Raw genomic sequence first — 10,488 nt, forward strand, 5'->3', positions numbered from 1 at the left:
GTCAAGTTAAGATACAGATATAAGTTATATAAATCAAACAAATTCCATATTTTTCCTTATTGTTGTATAGCTATATTTATAATATTCCTCACCAAATGTTATTTTTTGTTATTAATGCGCTTTAAATCTGCTTAAAATCTTCTAATCAATGTTTTAGAATGCTTGACTGATGTTGTAAACCATAACATGTCCACCCTGTTACGCTTATTCATAGTGGAAACCAATCATTTTTGGTAATTTTGAAGACAAGGTTAATAAATGTACTAAAAATAAGTGCTAGCTTGTTGTTTATCTCATGAGTTGTAATGGCTAACTTTAGCATACAATGTCCCCCCTGTTACCGTCCATCCTGTTACTATTTTGCACAGTAACAGGGTGGACGTTAAGAGGGCTAGATGAATAGTGTTTCCAGCATGTGTTGGTATTTAGTCAAAATTATTAAACCATATTCTGAGCTTGACCAATATATTTTTCTTATAGTTTAATAGGCCCTCTTTCAGATGAAATATAAAAATCATGGAAAATTAAAAAAAAATGTATAGAAGTAAACATGGCTGAAATGCCACCAAATAGTAGGTATGACCCACATGCAAGATGGCTACTCTACCACTCAGTCCCCCCTTCAGCACAGCACAAATCCCCACAAGACAAATAAAACAGAAAATGACCCATTCAATTTAATAGTTAAAAGGCACACTAAAATGGAATACGTCAAACAGTGGTTGGCTCCTGTAGTGTGTTTGTTGAAAAACTTGCTACACTGGAACACAGTCCCCTCCACCAGCTGAAGACATGCAGCTGACTGGAATATTGTTTCTTGGCTGATGTGTGTAAGCAATCACTCCAAGTTTTAGTCCCTCACCAAACGTGAAGAATCAATTCAGCCACCAAACAAAAGCTGACCTCAGCTGCTCTCTCATGTGTCTGAGTTCAGGAAGAAAGACTCAGTTGAGCTTCCCACCCAACTTTATAGTCTCTGACTCTTTGCCTGGGTCCAAATGCTAAACTGTCCTATACTGCTTTCCCACATACCAACTGAATGTATGAATATATTTCCAAATGATGAACCATTGAGAAATGGAGAATTGAACCCAGCATTAAGGAAAAGAAAGCAAGTCTTTCAGCAGAAGATTATTTTTGGTAGGGCAAAATATATGCAAAATATTTATTTACCCACTTTAATTAAAGTTGATTCAACATTTTCAGTGAGTCTGTCCCAGCTCATCGCATATTGAAGCATATTTGTTAAACCTCTTCTTAATGTAGACCACTGACCATACCTGCTACAGTTACATATTATATATTGCTGGATTTATATATTACATATGTGTTGAAGTAAATGGTATGTGTCAGCCAATTATTTGAGCAGACACCCATATAAGGTGGTCAGTTTGTGTGTGTATATAAGAAGTTGGAATGTGGAGGACAGATATGTTGTTCACGGTGTTATGTAAAATAAATGTTTTATGCTGAAATGTCACCCGAGAGTATGCTGTGCACCCTAACCCCAAAAGGTGAAGTTATTTTGCACAAGTTATTTTGCACAAGTTATTATCTTCTATTTCTAACTTGTATTTACTTGGTGATTTACCAGAATTAGTGCACATTAATTTACATTTCAGATTCTACCTCAATGTTAATGTGCCATAGTTGGCACATTAACATTAGAGCTATATTTCATCTGTAGTCCCTATTACAAATTAGTGGCCTAACGTTATCAATACAATGCCTCAGCAAGCAATACAATAATAATAATAATAATAATACAATATGATAAAATACAAAACAATAAAATGCATGAATACATTACAAAAAATATATATCAAAAATATAGAATTGTACTTTTGTACTTTTTTAATTATCTTGTGTGTATGAGATTAAAAAAAATATTACCTTCCCCGACTTATTATTCTTCTCATTTGCCTCCTTTGAACGTTTTGTCATTGTAACAATGACAAAACACACCCTAAACATTCAAAACGAATTTCTGAGAATTTCTAAGATTCTTGAACCGATTCATTCTGATAGCCAATGTGACTTTGCACCAGTAGCCCCAGGAAAGGAATTGACTGACATCTGAAAGCAAGACTGGTGCTTTATTGTGTTTTAAACTAACACTCAACCTGCTGTGCTGTTTTGGTGCAGCAATTGCTGCAATGATATAACCCACACACGTCTATGAATAAAGCTGGATTGGCCATTATTGAATTATGTTGTCATCTGCTGTGAAGTAAACTCTCCTGTGCCCTCAATCTGAATCTATAGGGGCATTATGTGGGAGGAAGTCACTTGGACCTCGAGTGCAGCACTGATTGTTTAAACAACAATTCAAGTGAAATATTGAAAATAAACCCCGTAAATAAATTGAACGCTCTGAGATTGTACCAATGACAACATAAAAACTAAAGATTTAAAACTAATTTCTGAGAATCTCTAAGATCCCTGTAAACCATTAATGACAAGGCTAATTTCGAAATAGCCACACGATGAATAGGAATCTGACAGCGCAGCTGTATTTGGCTGAACAAAGAACAAAGTTCATCTTTCAAGAGTTACGCAACGAAAAGATTGTTTGAGTTTATATGAGCCAGCCTGTGGTAGGGGAGAGCTACTCTGCAACTCTGCACCAGAGTGAGGAAACAGTCGACGCTCTGTCCTTACTCTCCGCGTATTGAAGGTAATACTTACAATGTTCGACTGATTCTTACCGTAGTGATTTTAAAGATAGCTTTTTTTTGCATGCACAAATCATTGCTACATGTATGAATTTAAATGTGTGTAACACGTTGCAGGAATCAGTCATGGCTGTGGATCCAAAGACGACTTTTTTTGATGGCGCTTGTGCCCAAAGCTTTGAGGTATACTTACAACACTCCGGAGAGCACAAGACCATCTTCCAATGTCTTCACAACATCCTGCCAGGAGAATTTAAAAGGTAACTAACAAGAAGAAAGGCTATGATTGCTGAATTGCATGTTTGTCAGGACACCCCCCCCCCCGGCCATTACCAATCTGCAACCGGAATAAAATATTCAAATGTATTTATGTACGTGGGAAACTGGCAGTAAAGCGTTAGTAACATAGAAAAGAAATTAGAACGTGCATGTATTTTTCTGCTTTACACATACTTCATATATATAAATATATAGTTATTGTGAGCTGTTTATTTATTCATTCACTTTTGCCATTGAAACTTTTTCTTTTATGGTTTTAATTGTAAGCAACAATTACATCCTTGAGCCAAGTTTTCCTTTTCTTTCTATCATATGTTGCAGAATCGGAGTAGACAAAAGCAGCCTGGATGTTCTTGGTGTTGGAAGTGGTGGAGGTAGGTGATGAGAAACAGCAACTGGTAACTGTTGCATGAACACATGTTGTGGTTTGTTGAAGTCATTTTGGCTCAGTTACAAACTGTTGTGTGCACTGGCAAAGATCCAGTGGAAGAGATTGCGTTATTGTGTGATTCATGTTCTTAAAAAAGCAGCTCGATTTAAAGACCAGAGGAAAATACACTTTAGCATGATTTTGATAATAATGATGCCTTGATATTTATTGAAATTGAAATATTATTTAATTTTCCTCCAGAGATGGATTTAATGTAAAAAATGAACTATACAACCCTACATATAGTAAATACCGTATCTATATACAGGACGTTCCCAGAGTTTATCAATTCAAATTTTCCCAGATAAACATTGTGATATGGTTTCAGGTCAAAAGGTGGACCCATAAAAGAAGTCAGGCAGGTAAAATAAACAAAAGGCAAGCTTTGAAAACAAAAGCCTGGTAGCAAAAAAAGTAAAGCAGGAAACAAACTGAGCAGGCTGAGGCATGAAGTACGAAGGAAAAACATCGACGAAGTAAACTAAGAACAAACACAGGGGGGTTGACACGAGGAACACCAGTAACAAAGATAACAATATCGTAACCCTAGCAAAAAAAGCAAAAGCGTGGCCTCTACTGGACTCTATGGGTAATACTCCTCCCCAGTCACAACCATGCGTTCGCCCACTATGCATTTCTCTAAGAATAGCCGGCCAATCAGGATGTGCCTACCTGAATATGTGCAGACCCCACAGTATATGACGCAACTCACACTGCCCAATCCCAATCTCCACACTCACAGACTCACAAACTTTGAGGCGCGTTCCTGCAAAGTCCATGAGGGTTTAGGGCTGTCCTACTGTCAAATCGTTGAGTGTTTTTGAGGGCTCTCTTGCAGACATTTTGAGCCCTTTATGAACATTCCGTGAGTCTGCATTTCTGCAGACTTTGCCTCTAGGAATTACCTATAATTCATAGCAATGTGACGTTAAACACTGGGTTACCAGGAGAAGTGTGAAAGCAGGAATCGTCGAAAAAGGTAAACAAAGAGGACTAAACTACCTTTGAGGATTAAAGATGGTACATAGAAACACATGCAAGCAGAGGCTATATCTCCCAGATTTATTCATCAAACATTTTTTTATTTTTTAGTGTTATTGAAGCTGTTTTGACATAAACATGTAAATAGATCATTTGACAAATACCTCTCATCTCGTGAGGAAAGAGCCTGGTAGACGTTCAAATCAGAGAGAAAAAGTATAAAATAAATTGTACATAATATTTTATGGCGTTGTCATGGTAACGTGAAATATTGCAGAAAAGTACACTATTTCAAGCCCTTGCAGCCTCACACAACCATTTAGCAGGTAACATCAGTCAAGTCCCTGAGGGTTCAGGGTTTAAGGCCTTTCGGGGGTGTGGTGGAAATTATTATACCCGCAAAACCGTGAGTCTTTTAAAGGTGCTGAAACAAAGAATACTATGAAACTGAATTTGTCTTTATGAATTGTATTCTCTGCGCACAGAAGGCTCAATGGTCAGGCAGTCTACACAAGCAAGAACAACTCATTACAAGATGAGTTGGATATTTAGGCACACATACAAATGAGGGGCTGAGGAAACTTCCCCTTTACACTTCCCTTTGACATTGAGGTTACATCGAGGTTAGACATCGGTTAGACAGGGCAAGAGGAGGTCAGAAGGAGGGGGGCTAATCTTACATATTCTGACACCTGCAGAGGTGTCTGATACTGTCACAGCTCTGCCCCTTCTCTCCTGTCACTCTATCTCTCACTCACCTAATCAGCTCATTCAGTGCACCTGTTAGTCACACCCACCTCATCAGCCCAATCACTCTCACCTGCTCTTTCTGCTGCACCTACTATTTAGACCCCAGTCTCACACACACTCACTGCCAGATCGTTCTCCGCTTCCATGCAAGACCTTCCAGCGTTTCCCTTTGGACTGAGTCCCCGTTACCGACCCTGCCTGTTTGTGACTACCCCGCCTTGCCTCTGCCCCGGTAATTCACTCAGCCTTCTGTCCCCGACCACGAGAGACTGCCAATGTATTCCTGTGAAGATTCTACCTGTTGTGTGTTACGAAGAAAATAAAGCTTTGATTCAAATCATCCCTGGTGTTTGTCGTACTGCTCCTGGGTCCTTACTACACCCGTTACAGTACGATCTGGCCATAACATGGATCCAGCAGACGGCACCACGGCATGGGCCCGGCTCGAGGTGATCGAAGAGGCGATGCAGAGAACCGAGACCATGGTGGTCACCAACACTGCCGAGGTTAGCCACAACCTGGCGAATCGGAACCAGATTCTCACCACTTTGATTGACCGGGTACGGCAACTCATGACAGCCACAGCTCAGACCAACACGGCGGGGAGATCTACTAGCAGTGAAGCTGGCCCTGGAGGAATGGCGCCATTGGTTGGAGTGGGCCAAGCTCCCATTTCTGGTTTGGACCGATCATAAGAACCTGGAGTACATCTGCACAGTCAAGAGACTCAATTCAATTCCACTTCACACTCTCCTATCGCCCCGGGTCCTGCAATGTCAAGCGTGATTCCCTTTCCCGTCAGTTCTAGGGGGAGCAGGAACCTACCTCTGGCTCCTCGTCCATCCTTCCTGCCTCCTGCCAAGTAGCCGTCCTCACCTGGGACATTGAGGAGTCAGTGAGGGCTGCGACTAGGGGTCAAGCCGGTCCCACCGCATGCCCTCCTAACCGTCTGTTCGTTCCTCAGGGCCTCCGGTCCGACATCCTCCAGTCCACTCCACGAAACTTATCAAAAGGACCCAGGACACTCTTCAGCAGCACTTCTCTACCACCAAAGACTATGCTGCCACCATCTCAGGCAACTAACGTGAGCAGAGAGGACATGGGCCGGAGATGGAGGTACCGGCAGAGACTCTGGACCAGCTTTTGGAACCACTGGAGAAAGGACTAACTGATGGACTTGAAATCAGCTCACAAGTGTGAGACACCCACACCCACTGTGCTGTAGGAGGGAGATGTCATCCTGATTGGAGAGGACAACACGCACAGGCAGAACCGGAAGATGGGCAGGATAAAAGAACTGCTCCCAGGGAGGGATGGACTCATTCGTTCCTGTACTGTTCATACCCATACAGGCAGTTTGTTGAAGAGACCTGTTAGTTGATATATCCATTAGAGATAAGTTAAAGTATTGGGCTGAGTAGTAATGAACAACTGTTCATTGGGTGGGAGAATGTTGTGAATTGTTTGATTGTATAACATAATTAATATGGTTCATGTTGCTTGTGTAACACTGTATATATTGTTAAGCTGTAGATTGTAAAAAAGCATAAAACAGGAAGTGCTTTAACTTGGAAGAGCCAGGAAGTAGCATGATACGTGTTCTTGACGCTAATAAAAGATGATGATACGAAGTATAACAGATGTTGAGAGGAAGAGCACGTTCTGTTCACTGTTTGTAATACTGCAGTTCAGACTGTAAAGTGTTCTGTTCAAAACAGACGTGTCTTTGTCCTCACTAGAAGCTCCACTTCACAACATGGCCAAAGGTCACCACACGCTCCGCTTCTTGGAAACTTAGCGTAGGTGACAAAAGGGTCCTTACACCGAAACTGTCAAGTAGTATCACAAAAACTATAAGATCTGATTATGAACATTTATACTGTTGAACATACAACAGTATAAACCCCAACAAGTATAAAAGACAGTTTTCCCATGACAGGGGGACATTGGAAAACACAAAGACAGGAAGTAAACCCAGACTAAATATCAGTCTAAAGCCTCATATTTACTTATCATATGATACAATATTTTAAACAAATACCAGGACTGGTATTTGTTTTAAGATGACAGATTTGAGAAACTGTCACAAATTGTAACTTGCCCTTTAATTATATGTTAGCGATATAGAGCAAGGCATTGGTGGATTATAGGAGGACACGTTGGTTAATCAAGATCATAGTTTACATGGATGTTTGCACAGTGGCAACATCAAAGTCATTGTTTTTATCCAGAATGATAAGACTATGGAGCAAACACTGCCTCTCTTTTTCTCACACACACACACAAACACACACGCATGCATACTCACACATTTGACCTCATATAGAGGACAGGTTCACCTGAAATTAGTTTAGAAAGTTGTAGGAATAATAATGCTGTTTCCATTGACGTGTCCCTGACAGAACTACGGTGTTTTAAAAACACTTAAAAAATGTGAACTTGCATGGATGCAAGCATCATCTAAAACATTAAATTAAAAGTTAGGAACATTATTTTTAAAAGTTTCAAGAATGTTTGCAATATTCCAAACTAATGTATTCTGATGCGTGAGGTTTTCACATTAAAGCAGCATTACACTGAGGCAATGGGTTTTCAAAGTCTAAGTATTTCATGGTTTCTTTCAGGGGAGGTGGATGCCCAGATACTTACTCTGCTGCAGTCTACATTCCCTGCTGTCCCGATCACTACTGACATTGTGGATAGAAGCTCTCAACTCACAGACAACTTCAAAGGTATTGAAAATTCAGGATGTCGCAGAGTGATTTTGTTTTATAATTTCCAAATGTGTATGTGTTCCATATGTGTCTGTGTTGTCTTCATCTGATCATAATCTATGTTTAGGTTGTAGCTATTGTCATCTGTTATATCGCATGTTGTCATACACTGTATATATCTGTGTTTCTTAATGTTATTATCTGCACTACTTCATGTACAACTTATAGCTTTGGTGGCGAAGACCCCCAACCTTCAGAAGATCCCATTTGCTTGGCATTTTATGAGCTGTGAGAACTATGAGAAACAAGTCAAAGCTAAAGGAGATATGAAGAAATTTGACTTCATACACATGGTTCAGGTATTGTGACTTCTATTTTTTGACCTTCAGTTTAATAATGATGTAATGACGAATGGGTCTCACTTTGTGTATGCAATGAGATGTATTTAGCTTTCCCTAAATCCTCCGCTGATGCTAGAAGTCAAATCAGCAGAATTGTTTCTGCCAAACAGAAGTGCATAACGATAAGTGCTATAGTCATATAATGCACACTACATTGTTTGAAAACACTTCAAACTGTGGGCTTACATGGATGCAAGCAAGCATCATCCAAAAAATCTAATTAACAACTCTCTCCTTAACAGATGATCTACTTTGTGGATAACATCGCCGATACCATCACATTCTACCAGAGCCTTCTGAAGAACAACGGCAGGCTTATGATCACCGTTGAAGCAGGTAGGTAGAACTAGGTTTTCCATACTGCTTCCAGCCCTTCTTCATCATAACCTGTTTCTTAATCTTTACTGAAAAGCAAAACATGTATCAACTTGCATCTCATTTCATTTACCCAGCCCAATACTTACTCATTTCATTTTGTGCTGGAAGAACGGAGCCCTCTTGGATTTTTGCGTTGAGGACTGTTGAGGTTACCAACCCTCTTAACTGATAGACCATCCTCAGATGACCAATAGTCTCTCATGACTGTAACAAAATAACATCAGGGTTTTGTTGTTGTTTGTCAATATATTTCTTCTGGATTTAATTCATTAATTCATCTCATAATATCCAGCCAACTCTGGTTGGGACATCCTATGGAAGACTTACAAGAAGGAGCTCGCTTTTGATGGCATCACAGACCGCTCATCAGCAGAGATTATTGCCTGCCTGAAGAGCCTGGGTCTGAAATATGAGGAGCATGCCACTCCCAACACCTTTGACATCACCGAGTGCTTCAATCCAAGCAGCCAGACTGGAAAGAGTCTCCTGAATTTCCTGACAGCGAAAAACAACTTCTACGAGTCCTTCACCCCAGAGATCAGAGCAGGGATTCTAGACCTTCTCAGAAACAAGTGCAGCACTGAAAAAGATGGCAGGGTAATCTTCAACAATGATGCGAGCTGCATCCTTGTTTATGCTTGAGGTGTCTTATGGAAATTGGTTCATACATTCTGTCTTCTGTTCTTGCATTCACTTCACCCCTATCAAAAGTGCAACATATGTGCCTGTTGCTAAGATTGAGTTTAACCTTTAAGAGTAGTTTTCAGTCATTTTAGCCTATTTTTATCTGAATGTAAACCAACATTATCAATAAATAAAATGTTTTTCTTTGGAAGTGGTAAAACACAATGGCTGTGTCCGAAATCTCATCCTCTACTCTCATTACAGACATTCAACAGTTGAAAGTTTTTTTTTCCAATTAATTTATGTTAAAAATATTGTATTTTAGTTGCTCTGCAATAAAGAGGAGCTTTCAATAACCTTCTGATAAAGACATTTAAGTCAAGTATAAGCATGAAACATTATGGAATACCTCTGTTTGCACAGATGGATTGAATATTTCTATGAAAAAAGCAAATTCACGGTAATTTCAAAGATCAACCATTCAAATTGAAAAAGGAAATATGCTGTTTTTTCTTGCTTTTATACATTTTAGCGATTATTTTAAAAGGTTGAATAGTGCAATTCTTCTTTAGATGGGACATACAAATGTGTTCGCATTAGAGCCACAAACTGAGGCTAACTGCTACCTAGAGTGCACCCCTGTTTAAGCAATAAAAGAATGGCTTTAGGAACATCAGGCATCCTTCTTGGTTGACCATTAGCTGGTTTCCGGTCCATGGCTTGAGTGTTGGAAGACATAAACTCCACCGCCAGTGGAGACTCTTTGGCTGATAATCTGCACTGAACCTCCAGTCTTGTGTGGGAGATGGGAGAAGGTTTTTTTTCCAATGACAGATGTCAAAGGAAAGTGACTGCTTGCATTTTGGTTGATGCTGGAGAGAAGATGTTGGCAGATGTCTAATATGTAGAAAGTCTGCTCTTCATTCTAAGGATCACTCCTACAACTGAGAATTAAATATATATGAATCCAAATTATTTACAGATTCATTATTTCCAACTATGTGACAAGCAAATGTTATGGCCTAAAAAAAATTGTGTAGGAACTAAAATATCATGTTTTGGTGTTAACATTACTGTGTAATACAAGGGATTTTAAGTAATAATTTCAATTAGCTATGTTATATTTTCCTGTTATATGAAAAAGAAATTCATCATTTACACAAAGCAACATGTAGTAACAATACAGCTTGATTTTTGATGTTGTCACATTATTGTGTAATGATGTTTCCATTACATTCCATAACTCTGTTTTGTGT

At 39.4% G+C, this 10,488-nt stretch overlaps 1 protein-coding gene across 1 annotated transcript; it reads left to right on the top strand.

Moving 5' to 3' along the window:
- Positions 1–2,587: 2,587 nt before the first annotated feature.
- On the top strand, positions 2,588–9,457 carry LOC137892728 (histamine N-methyltransferase A-like). The gene is made up of 7 exons (XM_068738078.1): positions 2,588–2,677; positions 2,793–2,935; positions 3,276–3,328; positions 7,740–7,847; positions 8,058–8,188; positions 8,473–8,566; positions 8,901–9,457. Exons 2-7 carry the CDS (start codon positions 2,802–2,804, stop codon positions 9,248–9,250), a joined length of 870 nt encoding a protein of 289 aa, XP_068594179.1. The 5' UTR covers positions 2,588–2,677; positions 2,793–2,801; the 3' UTR covers positions 9,251–9,457.
- Positions 9,458–10,488: the final 1,031 nt, after the last annotated feature.

Source organism: Cebidichthys violaceus, unplaced genomic scaffold, assembly GCF_023349555.1.
Source record: "Cebidichthys violaceus isolate CVI_PGR_0920_01 unplaced genomic scaffold, fCebVio1.0.p SCAF_11, whole genome shotgun sequence".
NCBI lineage: Eukaryota > Metazoa > Chordata > Actinopteri > Perciformes > Stichaeidae > Cebidichthys > Cebidichthys violaceus.

Bases quoted from the DNA above. Each gene is read 5' to 3' on its own strand.
- LOC137892728 (XM_068738078.1), top strand. From the start codon at position 2,802: ATGGCTGTGGATCCAAAGACGACTTTTTTTGATGGCGCTTGTGCCCAA. The intron at 3,329-7,739 runs GTAGGTGATGAG...GGTTTCTTTCAG, and splicing joins TGGTGTTGGAAGTGGTGGAG to GGGAGGTGGATGCCCAGATA. The intron at 7,848-8,057 runs GTATTGAAAATT...TACAACTTATAG, and splicing joins ACTCACAGACAACTTCAAAG to CTTTGGTGGCGAAGACCCCC.